Source organism: Micrasema longulum, unplaced genomic scaffold (assembly GCF_059751315.1).
Source record: "Micrasema longulum isolate JH-2025_06_02 unplaced genomic scaffold, ASM5975131v1 h1tg000305l, whole genome shotgun sequence".
NCBI classification, from domain to species: Eukaryota; Metazoa; Arthropoda; class Insecta; order Trichoptera; family Brachycentridae; genus Micrasema; species Micrasema longulum.
Genome location: NW_028277509.1, coordinates 299848 through 316984, shown reverse-complemented (window position 1 = coordinate 316984; position 17137 = coordinate 299848). Strand labels below are relative to the sequence as shown.

Below are 17137 nucleotides of genomic sequence, written 5' to 3'. Positions count from 1 at the left end.
TAGGATTTTTTTCTTCAAAAACAGAAGATTCATTTAATTTATGAGTAAAGGTACAAAAATTGCAAAAGTAGATTATAAAAGTAAAAATTTACTTATCCATAATGTTTCTAATATCAACTCAATTTATATTAGGGTATTAACCCCAATAAAAAATTGAATTGGACAGCGCTATTGATCTAAAAAATAAAATGAATTTATTTATTGTGAATTCAAACCAAAGGTACACATACCTGTCTTTCTTGCTTTTCTTTGATTTCTTTTTCTTATCTTTTTTTACTTCTGGCGAGGAACTGAAAAAAACGAAATAAATGCGGATTGAATTAAGGGTTTAAAGTGAATTGAAGGAAATTTTATTTAAATAATTTTTTTAAATGAAAATATTCCATATAATATCAAAAAACATTGTAATAATAATTTATTTTTGTCATAAATGACCTCTGTAATAACAGTAGGCAGTTAGTTATTCAACTAAAATTATCTAAATAGTAGAAACCTTCAGTCACAAACGTGCACTACCGATTCAAAGCGCTTATTTCTGAGAAACTTAGCAAGAAGATTTTCAAAAAGTTAAAGCGTAAACAGCTTTATAAAAGATAACTGTCGACATAAACGGAAAACTTAACGCTCACCTGGCATGCCTCTTTTTCTTCTTGGGCGCAGGTTCTGGTTCAGGGGTCGGAGTACGCACGGGGAGGTAGGCGGGAGGCGCAGGGGGCTCTCCTCTGCGGCCCCCCCCCTTCAGACTGCTGCCCTCCACAAAGTGAGACGAGATCCCGAATGCCTCCCGGAGCCGCGCATTCTTCTCCTGCTGGGCCTCCGCCAGTTGGTGCGTCTCGCGAACACTACGGAACAAGAAAATACGTTCAATAAGATAAGAAAAAAAGAGATTCAGTTTGCGCATTCAAGATGAGGTCTCCACCTTATGACGGAACGCATTGCTCGCTGATGACCATTATTGGCCAAGTAGACTTGGAGGTTGTCTACGTCGTGCGAGGTGGACACTTGCGGAGGGAGACAGTTGCAGTGGCAGCAGCACGGGGGTCTGACCCTAGCCAGGAGGCTGCGCAGGTCGGGACTGAGGCAGGCGTCCTCCATATCGTGGGCCCCTTGGTGCCCCATTAGGTATGCCGACGTCCTCTGACACCTCCCGACCGACTGGACGCCATCGCCGTGGTGAGGAGTGGACATCCCGGTACTCTCTGTGGCGTGTTTGGCCTTCTCGGCTAGAAGCGCGCGGCGATATTTGGAATTCTTCTCGGCAAAAACCGCTTGAAAAGTCCCTCGCCACAATCGACCGAACAAAACTCTCTCATCTGGAGCATCTCGCTTGTTTGGAATACTTTTGTTGGATTTATCGCCGCGGTATAGCATTTCAGAAACAAAACGTAAATATTTTGACTACACAACTTTGTAAAATTACTTAAATAGTTATAAATGTAAATACAATTATTTATGCTAAAGACGCGCTTAATTTATATTAATTCTATGGAAGACTCTGAAGACACCAGAAGTCGCAGTGAAACTGATTCGCGTAAACTCGAATCGTTCACTTTTTGGAAGACATATTTGATTTTACGATTAAGTCCTAGGTCATTTCTAAATCCACATTTTAAATCCGCCCCGTCAATATATGACGGGCATGATCGGCTCTCTGTCTGGACCAGATATGGCCCCGAGTAACGAGATGGTGACAATGTTCTCTCGGATTCCGTAACACCATTTTAATATCCCGTAAAAATAGTTCAATTATAACTGTTGAAACAAAATAAAACGAAATTATCCTCCGTCGTCGATTAGCGACATAGCGGAGGCTGGGAGGAAACTGTCGGGAAAACAGGAAGTTCGGGAGAGCGGGCGAAATGAGACGAGGGAGGCGAGAGATGAGAGGCTTTAAACGGAGAAAAGAGATGCCGCCGCCGCCGCCGCCGCCGCGGAATAAGGGTTGACAAAACCGCACACTATTACCGTTGCGTTCTATAAACACAAATTATTTTCATTACAGAAATATTTCGTTTCCTATCGAGACAAAAAAAGGATTAGAAAAAATAATGACTTGTTTAAAAAATATACATTTAATACTGGCGAATTATTCCGATAAATGATAACGTTACATTAATTCCGTAATGTACTGTATTTTATTATTTTGCCGTAAACTTGTACGTATTTTCCTTGCACCCCATTTACGATTAGTTCATTCAATCGATGTTATATCGATTGAATGAATAGATTGAATTCTAGATAAATTATATTAAACACGGACTTTTAAAAACACATCGTAAAATAATGCGGAAACAACAAAAAGATATGTGAAATTGACGCTTTGAATACATATATATTATTGTAATGTACGAAAAAACATTTCAAATATCTAAAAAATGTATTTTTAACAAATTACAGTGTCAAATTTCTTTCACGACTGTTCAGTCGCACTATTGGGTTCATGTGCCGTATGTCATTCGCACTCTTAGCCAATGTTTAGGATCGCATTGCAGCGTTCATCAACTCTGGACGATGGATGGCAAAATACCCAAAAAATATCATTGTGCAAAACATCTCGTGTATTTTGTAATAGGAGCTGATGAGAACACCAGCATAGAGGCCTTGAAGATTATCATGTTTGAAGTAGTATTAGTAAATTTCAATTAGATTTCTTACATAACAGTGTCGATATTGTCACGCGTTAAGGATCAAACTGTACACTAAATATGTAACAGAAAAAATAATTTAATTTTAAAACTCATGACACAATCGTGAACGAGATTCGGTCTTTCATCTGCTTATTGTCACGGTTATGCGTACAGCTGTTTAGCCGGTTTATTTATGCGTAATAATATATAATAAGCATTAATTATTCAGCGATTTGACGGTGGACAAAAGGGAGAACCCTGCACCGGTAATTCCTCACCCCCCCCCCACTCCCCAACACTGGCGAGGGTTGGAAGATCAATACCAACTGTTTGCACCCCAAGCCATAGTGAGTAGTGAGGCTCTCTACTTTCTGTACGACGCACAATCACCCAACGCGATTCCATAAATATGACGAATTGGACCCATTGCTCTCCAGGATACACCGCTTCGCTTATTTTATGTATCCTTAGTGCGCAGTAGAATGTTGGTTTATTATTTTGCATGTGTGATTTAAAAAATATATATAAACTAATAAATACATTCAACAAACGCATTGCCGGTTTTATCATTTGAAAATTGGATATGTCGTCGATCGGCGTGCATTACCGCCAATCAAATAAATCAACTTTTTCTAGGAGACAGAAAAAACTGTTCTTATAATCAAATCTAACACATAATTTACTCCGATCCGCGGTACTGTTCTTATCCAGAAAGCTCGCCATATATTGGTTCCACGCATATCGTATGATTAGAGAACATCCAATAAGATTTATAAATCCCCCAATGTGAAAATATCATTTTTGTTAACATTTTAGATCGGCGGTAATGCACACCGACCGACGATATATTAAAAACCCCGCATTAGGTGTACCAATGCAGTGCCCTATGCACCATCGGATGTGAAACGTGGTATAATGATTAACATATACTTTCTTCAATATATTACTATGAACATCATTTGTATTGTGATAGCAAAAAACTTTTCTTTTGACACTAATAGTGTGTGTTTATTGTGTATGCAGATAATTGGTAGAATTCCATATTAAAATTTGGTAAGGTATCCAAAACAAAACACTTTTATTGAATTGAATTCTACTTAAAAAAAAAAAATATGTATGACGCGTTTCGTTTTGTTAAATATCCCCCATACACTATTATGCACCCATATCAATAAACAGCAATTATTGTTATTTTATAAGGAAACTTTGTGAATATTTCAGTTAGTTTGATAATGTCCTATCAAGACGAAACTCGTCGCATGTATTTAAAAAAAAAAGTAGAATTAAATCCATTGAAAGTGTTTTATTTTGGATACTTTACCAAATCCAAATACTAATAGTGTGCCTCCGATGTCACCATGTCTATATTGTACCATTGTACCAAAACAAAATATTAAATATTTACCAAATTTATTATACTTAATAACATAATACGTATTACGAAAGAAAAAAAAACAGTCTTGTAGGAAAGATTTTTATCCTAAAAAAATTGTCTAGCTGTTAATTTCAACTTCCTTTAATCCTACAATACTCATTCTAGACCTAGCCGATCTGCTAAAAATGCGTATTAAAGTCATTTCAGATATTTTTATCACTCGTCTACCAGTGTATCATATTGTATACATACTTACTAGCCTTAATGATTTAGTTCCATAAATTACCATCAGAGTAGATTTGTTTGATAAAATTCGAATAAAAAATCAGTTGTTTTGCGTTCTGTCAAAAGTGTAGTTAAGTCGATGTTAAAATAGTGATTTCTGCGTATTTTTCGAAGATTTGCAGCATAAAAAAATATTGAGTTGCGTACTTGACATTATTATTTCGTTTTATAAACTTAATTAATTAAATAACGTGAAAGTCAGCCGATAGTTTTGTTCGGTCATAATTCAGTGTGTAGCCGATCTGCTACAACGGGCGCCGTGACCATGGCAGATCACGTATATACTGATGATCAAATATCTAACATATTAGCAGATTGGGATGAAAGTGAAGATGATTTAGATCATTCTGATGACGAAGATGAATACTTTATTGAAGTAGATAAATTCACAGAGGAAGGACTCGATATTTCAATATTGCCAGTCGATATTTTAGAGGAAAATTCCATTTCTTCCCAAATAATCGAGAAATCGCGATCAGTTCAAAACTCGGATTCCCGACTAGAGATAATTGAAGAGCAGGAAGGCGAAGAGAGCAGTATCGATTTGCCAAATGTGTCAACCACTAAAACGTGTCTCAAACGTAAGGGTTCTTCAAATATGAATTGGAGAAAAAGAAACTTTTCTTTGGATGAAAATGCACTAAAATTTCAAGAAAAGCCACTACTACCGCGTGAAATTTTGGATTCATCAACTCCAACTAGATATTTTCTTTTTTTTTTTCAAACAGCATTATTGAAAAAATGTTGAAGATTTAAACTCATATTCATTACAAAAAGATGTCAACAAACCACCAAATTTGAATAAAACTGATATTTACAAATTTATTGGTGCTTGTTTATATACTTCTCTTATACACATGCCAAATGTTCGGTATACTTGGAGTAACCATTTAGAGGTTGACAGAATAAGAGAAAATATCTGTCGAAATCAATTTGAAAGGATAAGAAGGTACCTACATACATTTCAACAACAGCGATTTTTAATTACCGAAAACTGATTCAACTCATGACAGACTACAAATTGAGGCCTCTAATTGACCATTTGAATAAGGTGAATTCCGCTGTTCCTTATGAGCGTGATTTTTGTGTTGACAAACAACTTTGTTCTACAAAAGCCAGAAGCTACTTAAAACAGTATCTACCCATGAAACCTCACAAGTGGGGATATAAACTCTTTGTCTTGAGTGGAGTCACAGATACAAATTTGTAATTTACACTGGACAAGAAAACGATGAGAAATTCAGATTACAAGGAGAGCCTGATTTAGGAGCCAGTGGTTATTCGTCTTTCACGAAACGTTCCCACAAGCGTGAATCACAGAATATACTATGACAATTACTAATCGAGTGTTGAGCTGATGGTAACTCTTGCAAAGAAAGGTATTCTCACTTGGTATTGTAAGGAGAAATAGAATTCCTAATTGTAAATTACCAACAGATGATAAAATAAAAGTTTGTGAAAGAGGCTTTTCGGCAGAATTCATGACTACTTGGGATAATATCGATGCAACCTCGGTAATTTGGAAATGCGACAAAGTGTTTTTTTTTCGGTTTTCATCATCTTTCTGTGGATAGCTAACAATGGAAACTGTGCAAAGGTGTGATAAAAAAAAGCCAAAAAGACAGTCACAGTGCCAAGCCCAACCCTTGTGAAACATAATCGCCATATGGGAGTGGTTGATTTGCTAAATAGTTTAATTGGGCGATATAAAATAAAAATAAGGTCGAGAAAATGGGACAAGAGGATATCCTACCACCTACTGGATCTTGCAGTTGTAAATGTTCGGATTTTATGTAGAAGAGTACAAAAAGAAAAAAATAAGGATTGTGTAATTCGGTCAGCAGATTTTAATAGCTTAAATCAGGCAGAAATAGCTTTCGGCTTGGTAAATTACGAGAGAAAAGATGCAAATAAGAGAGGCCGTCCATCGTCTTCATCAGTTGAGATGCAGTTAGAAGAAGAAAAAAGGGACCAACTGCCTTTGTTTCTCCAATAGACATAAGGACCGATGGTGTCAAACATTGGCCTTCTTATAAATCGACAACGATGTAAAATGCCTCAGTGCAAAGGCTTTACATTTATTAAATGTTCTAAATGTGTAGTGTATTTGTCTGAACTAAAATAAATAAAAATTGTTTCGGCAAACTTCATTGTTATATCGTAAGATATCTTATTGAAATTCCATAAAACCATTATTTATCTTTTGTATAAGTTCATTATTTTTGTAACCATTCATGTCCAATGTAGCATATTGTCTACAAACCTAAAACATGAAATTAAGCTGAGAATATAGAATAATATTTTTTTTCATTATTTTTCCCAGTATCTACATAAAAAAATCCTACACTAATGAGGAACTTCAGCCCTACGGGAAATTGGATACAAAAAATGTTTTCTTACGCGGGGTAAAAATTAGAGCATTAAATTGTACTGCAAAGTTTCTTAAAAATGTACAGAAAAAATAATAAAAAATACTTTGACAAAAACGCACTACTTTAAATGACGTCACTGGTTCATGTGAATCAACCTATGATCTGAGAGCTATGGAAGATTTCCGGTCTGCTTGTCGCTTCTGGACCAATAGGAATAACTGAATGAGAATAAGCGGAAATGAACCTCTGACCGCGTGTAAACGCGGAGTTATTTCAGAAATACAAAACTTTGAAAAATCGTAGCACCGATAATACGATATATAAAAATTAAAAAAAAAAAATTTTGACTTAGTTTAACAGTCTATTAACAAATAAAAAATTCCAAAAAAAACACTGAACTTCCTCATTGATTTTTTTCATCAAGAATAAAAAAAATGGGCACTGTAGGGTTAAGTAATTAATAAATGCTATAAGTTTCACGAAAATTCCCGGTGAGAACACAAAAATTAAATGTAATTCTTCTCAAGCCTGGGTGTTCTGTGCTGTATTTCACTACTGTAATTGGGCCTTCTGGCCTGTTGTGGTGCAAACAATCATATTTAGAGTGTCTCAAGAATAAGACAGACGTTGTGGCACAGTTGGTTCAGCAACCAGCTGTGAAACTGGCGTCGCGGGTTGCAAGAAAAAAATATTCCAGCCAGTTGCAAAAAAAAACCACAAGAAATATTTTTTTCGCAATGAGGAAGTTCAGTGTTTTTATTTATTTGTTAATAGACGATCAAACTGAGCCAAACTATTTTTTTATCATCGCTACGATTTTTTAAAGTTTTGTAATTTTTCAATTACTCCGAGTGCGACGTTACTAGTTCTCTTCGGTGAGTTGTCCTGATTCGTGGGTCGGCTTCTCGGAAACCGGGAATCTACTACAGCACTATCGTTAGTTAGTTTAGAAGAACTTATAATGTCATTTAAAATAGTTCATTATTATTATTTTTTACACTCATTTTAGCGAATTTCGCCGTACAATAAAATGCTCTAATTTTTACTGCGCGTACGAAAACTTGTTCATATCCAATTTCCCGTAGCACTGGACTTCCTTGTTGGTCTGGGTGTTGTGATGTATTTTTTTTATTCTTCGTTCCTTCTATATCTTTCTTACCTACTGATAAACCTTTGAAATAAAGGCATTGCGGGTTATTCCATAAAAAAATGAATATATCAATTTTCTTAAATTAACCCGGACAGTTTTCTGATGTACGAAGAAATTGATTAGTGCTGCAAATAAAGTCTAATTTCCCGGAAAGGTCGGATGATTACCGTAGTTATGTCATGTGGATAATATAAAATAAACTATAGAAATAATAACAGTAGGCTCTTTGAAATCATATCTACCTAATGTACTGTAAAAATTTCAGCAAAATGGCGTAGGACATCCGCAGTGAAATCGTTGCCAAAAAAAGACATAAAAAGCCTGAAAAGGCGAGACGGATGAATGCGACAGTGCGTATTTCTAAATATTTTTTTATTTAAAATGAATATTTGAGTTTTTATTATTTATCTAAATATTTTAATTTTCAGACCGTTTCCTAAAAGCCCTACATAACTTGTGTTGGAAAAATGGGAATCAAGTTTTGGCAGAGCGGGATTTCAGCGTCAGACAGTTCATCGTGATCGTTGAACAACGACGTATGTGACTTTTACTATTTTTTTTTGTTGATACTATGTCACAACTTGATAAGTACAAAAGTGTATCATTTAATACTTGGGTTAGTTATATATATATATATATATTTTTCCAACCTGGAATATAAAGCCTTTATATATATCCTTTTCAAGATCAAATATAAAAGAAAGTCAATGTCGCATTTTTCGCACATCCGTCGTTGTTCTACGATCACGAGAATTTGTTCCGTAAGTTTACAACACAACCACGATACTACAAACCGGGTTAAAATTAATACACATGATGTTATGCAAATGTCATTCAACTTCGAGGATATATCTGTGGCTTGGATCTATAAGGGCCAGTGTCGTAATCGTAATATTACAGATGAGATTTAGCCATTTCGTTGTTGGACGTCTTTGATAACAAATATTAATAAAAAACATTACAATGCACGTGTGTATAAAATATTTAAATACCTACACAAGTTTTTTCATCGACATCGACCCTCTACAAAATGGTGGCGAGAAAAATATAAAATCTTACATTGGCCCTTGAAGATCCAAGCCACAGATATATCCAGTTATATTATATATACGATATTTTATTTAAAAACTTAAATTATTGAGCCAAGATTTTAACCCTAGACCCCAATTAGTTATTATTATTGTGATAAGCGAATGTACTATATAAGTAACATTAAAAAAAAGGAATGGTTATTTTTATTTATTTATACTGATCATTATTTTGTTTGAAACCGAGCCCAGCTTACAAGGGTACATACTCCGTTCTAAGCCATTTTAATATGAATTAATTTACATAGTGATTTATTTTTAAATACAAGTAAAAATTGCTCATATTATAGAAAATAGTTTTTATGTACCTCGTGCGCAACAAATTGAGAGACAAATCATGTTTTCATGTCATTTTCATTTTATTTTCAGTTATGGGAGACTTTTATTAATTAATTTAATATTATTTTTGTTTAATTAATCATTATTTATTTACATTATTCATACATCATAATTTTCGGTCGAGAATTATTAAAAATATTCCAGTACCTAACAGTTACAATAAAATATACACGATCTTAAAATTTTATTTTATTTTAATAGTTTGCAATAGTGTTAAAGTATTACAATTTTTATGTTTCGTGCTAGCTACCAAGAAACGAATGTGCAAAGATTTTTACAAAAAAAAAAACTTACAACAAATTACATTTACAAGAGGATATATATTGTTTTTGTTATATACAGTATATAATTAAAAGCCTATGTACCCATAGATTTGGAAGCGACAAACAGGATCGCCAACAAACATGTTACATTTTGAGTGTTTTTTTGTGATTTCAATCTAGATAACGCTACGTTTAACCAAAGTTATACGAATAACACTACGCTCGATTGATTGCCTTGTTTTATTTTGATTAACAGTTAAATTCTGTTTTATTTTACCCAAATCAAAGTTGAATTTACGAACATTTTAGTGAATCAACACTTTTCACAAATATTTTATAATCAAGTTAGGAATCAAATCGTGATATCGTGTGTACTATTAAAGTGCTAACCACTAATACCACCACGCCACTATAAATAATATTGAGAATATACCTATGTACACTGGAACCGTTTTAAAAGTTCAAGTTTAGTGGGATTAAATTACTGGGATAGCAATTCGCCCCGTATAAGCAGATAAAGCGTGTACTAGAAAAATCTTACAAAAAACTGGATCTTTTGCATTATTCGAGTGCGACAGATGGGTATGTATGTCCTCTGACTGAAAGAATAATCCTATAGATTTGACTTATTACGCATTGGTTAAGATAACGTTTTTTTAAAAAAAAACTTTTGGGCCTTGTTATTTCGGAGCTGTGTAGAACGGTGTCCTTGTGTACTGCAATTTTGAATGATATCAAATATATAATCGATTTTCACTTATTTTTTCCTTAATTGAGACATAAAACGTAAAATTTATCATATTCCTTTTATACGGATAGTACAAATTCACAACATCGCGATTGTAGTATTCTATGCACCACAGGGCACGGATAAGATAAAGGAGTATTTCTCTCTTGACTACGATATTTACAATGAAAAATGTAGGTAATTAGTTCACTTTAGTAGAACGTGGAAAATTTCTGAAAATAATATTCGCAAATACCTCATGGCGCGTTATGCGTCATAGCTTTTAGTGGACATTTTTTACGTTGCGCTAAATATTAATGACCACACGCGGTCTATAAAGAAGCAAAAGTCCATAAAAATTTACGTAGCAATATCACGGAAACTCTAAGCCCAATGAACTACGTAACGTACTGCTCGCATAATATTATATTATTACCTATCTTAAATAATTTGGCTATGCTATGCTGTATATTTATCCTCATAAAAGGTTTTGGCAGTCACGAAGCGAAACGTTCTAGTCGATAATTGAATTTTAAGTGAAACCATGAAAATGATTCTTTATTATTAAAATGTTCAAATGACTTCGTTTACACCCCAGAAATATTATGTTTCAAATATTACAACAGTGATGGAGATCATTTTAGAGAAGGGAAAATGTAAGTCTAGACCAGGGTTTATGGCCTGTCAATGGTCAGTTTGATTGATCACTTTACACACTGTGTAATATTCACCATTTCACATGTTTGAACATCCATATTAAATAGTCTAGCTAAATTAAATTGAAATCACGATTTATGAAACTGAAAATTCAAAAAGGGTAACTCGTTTATTGATATAAAAAAACCATTGCTTTTTTGTATGAGTGAAACCGATAGGAAAATCCACGGTCTCTAAATCGGTTTCGGGTATGTGGAGGAATGTACTTTCACTGTTGATTTTTGCGAAGTTATAGAGCTGAACATACTAACGCCTGAAAATATTTTTCGATAGTTTTACAACATTGATAAAAAATTCTCAGCATTAAGATGTGATTTCGACTGCAGTGTTGTTAAATAGAAAAATGCTAGTGGGGTTTATATGCCATTTCCCAATAAGATGAAACGCATTATGTGTCTATTTTGAATCTCGACATAACAATTATACCTTCTGTACGCCGATGACGCAGTCCTCCTAGCTGACAGTGAAGAGGAACTGCAATCCTTGGTTACAAAGGTTTACGAAGTGTGCAAGGAGAGTGATTTGCTAATGAATGTGCAAAAGTCGAACGTCATGGTCTTTGAAAGAAATGTAACTATGACTGAATGTAAGATTGTAGTAAATGGAGATAGTTTGAAACAGGTCGAAGAATTTGTATATCTGGGTAGTATGTTTACTAGAGATGGAAATATGGACAAGGATATTGAAAGGAGGGTTAGTGCCGGTAACAGAGTTAATGGTGCCTTAAAGTCTGTCGTAGCAAATAAGTATCTATCGCAAGAGGCTAAATTAGCAGTTCATAATGGAGTTCTGGTACCAACCCTAATGTATGGAAGCGAAGCATGGAGTTGGAAAAAAAGGGACGAAAGTAGACTGAATGCTGTTGAAATGCGATCCCTCAGGCGAATGTGCGGAAAAACAATGTATGATAGGTGCCCTAATGTCGAAATTAGAGCAGAATGCAAGGCTGAGTTAAGCATTATCGACAAAATTAAGAAAGGTCTTTTGCGATGGTTCGGTCATGTGGAGCGAATGAATGATGAAAGAACGGCTAAAAAGATTTATGATGCGAATGTGTCTGGTTGTAGAAGTCGAGGAAGGCCGAGAAAGACATGGCATGATCAAGTACAACAAATTCTTGAAAGTGGTTATGTGAAAAGTCGGAATAATCGACGTGCGTGCATGAGAAGATGTATGAATGTGAAGGAAGCAAAGGAAGTGTGCCAGGACAGAGTGGTGTGGCGTTCTATCCTCTCTGCCTACCCCTCTGGGGAAATGGCGTGATGGTTAGTTAGTTAGTTAGACATAACAATTATTCTAAAAAAAGACACATTTTAAAAGATGTACCCTACTTAGGTTATATAGACCTTTGACACGACCAAATTTAAGGTTTCGGTTTATCAGATATAAGTGCAAAATAAAATCATAAGTGAATCGCAAAGAAAATGGTTGATCTTTAACGTCTTTTGTAAATCCCACTACACCCCCGACTATCGATATAATAGACATTTGGGGCCTTACTCATAAACTTGGTATAAAGTTACGCCTTGACTTAGTGGTAGAATACGGATGGGAATACTATCCTCATTATAGTGATAGAATCCACAATTCCTCTTTCTTATCTAACTCATATAGTGTCCATGCGGCTCGACTGTGGAATCATCTCCCATCCACCATCAAATATGTTACTACATTATCTCTGTTTAAATCACGTCTGAAGAAACATCTCCTTTCTCTTCCTTAATCTCTCCTCCTTTCCTTTTTCCTCTTTCCTCTTTTTTTCTTTTTCCCATTGAGTAATAGTTTTGATTTAAGGTAATTTATAAACAAATACGTTTATTTCTATTTTTATATATTTTTTTTCTATTAAACATGTTCTGTAACTTGAATTATAAAAATAAAACTTTTATTTTATTGGTTGGTTGGAAGAAATTGCCATTTGACAATAAGCCCGCCAATGTACAAATAACATTATGTACAAAAAGTTAAATAAAATAAAATAAAGAATAAGGATGGTATTCCAATCCTAATTCTACTACTATGCCTAGGCGTAACTTTATAATAGGTTTACAAATAATGCCGTTGAACTATTTTTAAAAGGTCAACACAACTTGCTGAAAGGGTAAGGGGTTGTATATTAAGCATCGCAACTTGTCTCTCTCTCTCTCTCTCCAAAGAGCCAGAACCCCCATTATCCCAATAGGATAACCGTGAAAATAAATATCCCTTTGGCATAGAAACATAGATAACTCATTCCGTTATTGTAGGGTCCAAGACGGTATAATAAATAATATAAGCTATTGATTTTAACTATGTCGCGGTAGATAAATATTTGTACGTATATATTTAATCTTTTTCAAAGAAACAAAAATTCGAGTCATAATAATACTTAGATTTTTAAAGGGAATAACTCGCTACGCTCTATTTTAAGACTTGTTAGCGCGTGGGAAAGAGAGAATATGGAATGCAGTTAAGAAAAATTTACCACAACACTCGGAACAATTTCAAATGAAGCCGGTTTCACAATTGGCTGTCTGATAAAAGCAAAACGAAATTTTTCAGTTACGACTTTTACAGCCCCGCCACACTATGCTCCTTGCGCTGCTCATCACTATGCTCTGTCTGCGTCTCTGCATCCTTTCCTCACTACTTCCCATGCCACTCGTCGAGTGTGCGGCAGGCCCATTAGGCTTAGAGGGGCAGTAATGATGCATTTAATACCATATTATCTTTTACAGAATTTTTTATTTTTTCTTTCTTATGTTATAAAAAAATATTTTAACTGTCCATTATTTACTATAGGAGCAAAAATTCATTAACATTTTTTTGTATACCCACGAACAGGCTATGTCTTTGTGGGATTTTTTTGTTTACTATTTTTCTATTAATATGTATTTCATTTATATGTAATTATGCTTTATTTTTTTAATACTCTGTTTTATTATTATGTTTATTGTAAAAAAAACATTTAAAAAAAGGAAAACGTTGCCAAGCGACATGTAGCAACTTTACAGGAGAGCCAAATATTTTTATTTTATTCATAAAGAATCTCGTATTTTAAATTATTATTTAAATTACGTAAAAGTCACGCCAAAATAATACTTCTGTAAAGTTGATACATGTCGCTTAGTTATTTTTTTCTTTCTACCGTAGATATGATTTAATTTTTTTTCATGAACTAAAATACAAAACAGCATTTAGTTAAAACTGCTTTAACATATCACAATAGGGAAGTATCACGTTTTTTACTTTTTAAAATTAATTAAGGTCTATGAAATACTGTCGAGTAAAAAAACATATTTTTCAATTCCCGCTAAAACGGTTCAGTGCATTGGCCACGCCCCTAATACATCACGATTTGGTTAAATTTTGAACTTTCCTTATGACCCTTTAAATTTAAATGGAACATCGGCATCGCCACGAATCTTGACATCACATTTGTCAAGGCCAAACATGTCGCGTTTTTGTAAAGACATATTTTTTTAACAATTTTATTTTTTAAATTTTGTATGAAAACATTTTTCCACTATATCCATATTGATTTTGAAAATACATTTGATTTTTCTACATCCATTTCACGTATCTTTATCGATATTCGTAGTATGTGTGGATACTCGTAATAAATTTTGATTAAAGAAAAAAAAATGTTTGGGATTTTGAAGCCATTTCAACCATCAAAATTGTAACAATATTTTTCATTCTGTTAAGATAAGGGTTAAATAATAAGTATTACCCCGTGAATAAATGGCAAAAAACAAGAAAAAGTTTGAAAAAAGCAATAATTTATATTCACAAATGAGTCGTCTAGTTTATATACATATACGCCATTGAAGTCAAATGAAACCATTTTACCACATTATTCAAAGAACAAGTACTCTTAATATTGTGTGGATTTATTTTATTTTCAAATTTGTATCAAAAACATTTTACATTCAAGAGTGTGAAATAAAAAAAAAATGTTTGCGGGTATTTGAAATAGAAGACTCCGTTGATTATGTGGGATAGATATGTAAGAACTTACATGACTCGACCGAATTCATCCTTGGCTGGTTTAGCAAGGGTGTCTCCATCCATCAGTTTGGCTCTGTACTCCGCTATCTTCCCCTCCACCTCACTGTTGGAGAACCTGGAACAAAAATAAAAAGGAAATCAATACAATATATGTATCAATCAACGAATCAATACAAATACACTGTTACTAGGGAAGTTTTTTTATGTTTGCAAAAAATATTTTTTTTTCCAACGAGGAAGGTTCAGTGGTTTTCTTTTATTTGTCAATAGACTATTGAAATACGCCATTTTATTCATTATTTTATTTTGATGTATCGTGTCATCAGCGCTACGATTTTTTAAAGTTTTGTAATTTTGAAATTACTCCGCACGCGAGGTCACAAATTTTTGTCAGAGTTCTGCTGATTGGCGAGTTGGCTTCCCGAAACCGGAAATATATCACAACACTATTATTGGAAAATCCGAGTGAACTTGTGACGTAGTTGTAAATTAAAAAAAATATATTTTTGAGAAACTATGCCGTACAATTATATGCTCTAATTTTTACTGCGTATAAGAAAACATTTTTTATATCTAATTACCTGTAGCATATAATTTTCCTGTTACCTAGGGTAACCCTGCATCAAGCCAGGAATTACTATTTTTTTTAGCTATGCCAGTGGGTATTTAATGTACTATATTATTTATATATTTTTATTTGGGAAAAAAACAACAGTTTTTACAAATATATTCATATATGTAAAAAACATCACCTACTGCCTCTGCAAAAACGTCGTGAAATAGCGGATATAATTTATTTACTTAAAATTGCCTCTGGTTCAATTGACTGTCTTGAACTACTTTGCAAACTTTCTATCAATGTTCCTTCCAAATTTTTAAGAAATAACCCTCTTCTTCACATGCCTCTTGTTTCATCTAATTATAGGCAAAATTCATATTTATGGCGAACTTTTAATAATTTTAATGTAATAAATAAATCATTTAACATAGATTTATTTGCAAATAATCTTAATGACGTACGGCGTTTGCTTTCGAAATAACTCGTAGTATTTTTTCTTTTCTTTTAAATTTAGATTTAATTACTATTCATTTTATGTTCGAGAATCTTTTTTAACTTACTGTGATGCTACTTGTGAAAACCTGTAATTGGCTTATTTGTTATTTGTTTTGTTATATAAATATGAGATAATTATAGCTGTTGGTTATCCAAATGAATAAAATAAAAAATATATATATATTGTATGCAGAAAATAAGATTACATATGAACGAAAATTGTGAAAACAGTCAATAAAAATTTTCCACAGTGGTGTAAGATATTGATTAAGTACATTATCGGCATAAAAAAAAAGCAATTAACAATTGTTAGGCACTTAGAAGTCGCAAATAAAATAAAAATACACATACTTATATACAGTTATATAAATAAAGTTAATAGACACAAGATAAATTTAAATTTAAAGAATAGGAAAAGCAAAAAGTTATATAAAAATAAAGTAAAAGGTACAAAAATATAATAATGAACATACGAATACATACATAATTAATGACATCGTAAAACTAAACGGGTGTACTGCCTATAAGGAATTTTCTATATTGTGGATTATTAAACTATTATCTATATTAGGAGAGATGAAAAATGTCTGGGTGACCGGAGAGCACAGTATTATAATAATGACATGCTCTAAAGAAAAATACGTTTTTCCTTGAGTTAGTCCTAGGTACTGGCAAATTAAATGTAGTATGGAGTCTTGTTCTGTTGGGTATAAGATATTCTAAAGAACTTGTAAGTAAAGGGCAGTCTACGACGTTGTTTACTAGTTTAGACAGATTATAAATTAAATCTTTCATTAACTGCTCTGGTAGGTCCATAATCCATATTTTTATTTCTATTTTTAAATATTTTGATTCCCTGAGCTTCTGCGGAAAGCCTTTGAAGACTCTTGGTCCTATGAACAGGTGACTTCGCTGTCCGTAAACATTTTCCGTTCATTAAAGTACCTAAATTAGTATCTTATACATAAGTTCATTGAAGTACCTTTTGTCGGCCTCGTGGTGTAATGGTCAGTGCGAATACCTACCATGAAAGATATCTCGGGTTCGATTCCCGACATGGTTGATATGAAATTAAAAGGGTGTTTTCACACTAGAATATTTCATAGTCCCTGGATTGGTACCTGAAGCGTAAAATTGATAATCTTACCTT

The 17137-nt window shown here is 33.5% G+C and overlaps 1 protein-coding gene across 2 annotated transcripts in view; it reads right to left on the bottom strand.

The window, feature by feature from the left end:
- The window catches only part of Srrm234 (Serine-arginine repetitive matrix 2/3/4), a 36435-nt gene that overhangs the window by 8923 nt on the left and 10375 nt on the right, over positions 1-17137 (bottom strand). For both annotated transcript variants that reach the window (XM_088224691.1, XM_088224692.1), the window contains exons 3-5: positions 14944-15048; positions 630-842; positions 231-290 (exon numbers count right to left, since the gene is read on the bottom strand). In XM_088224691.1, coding sequence (XP_088080817.1) covers positions 231-290; positions 630-842; positions 14944-15048 — 378 coding nt within the window. The remainder of the gene's footprint in view (positions 1-230; positions 291-629; positions 843-14943; positions 15049-17137) is intronic.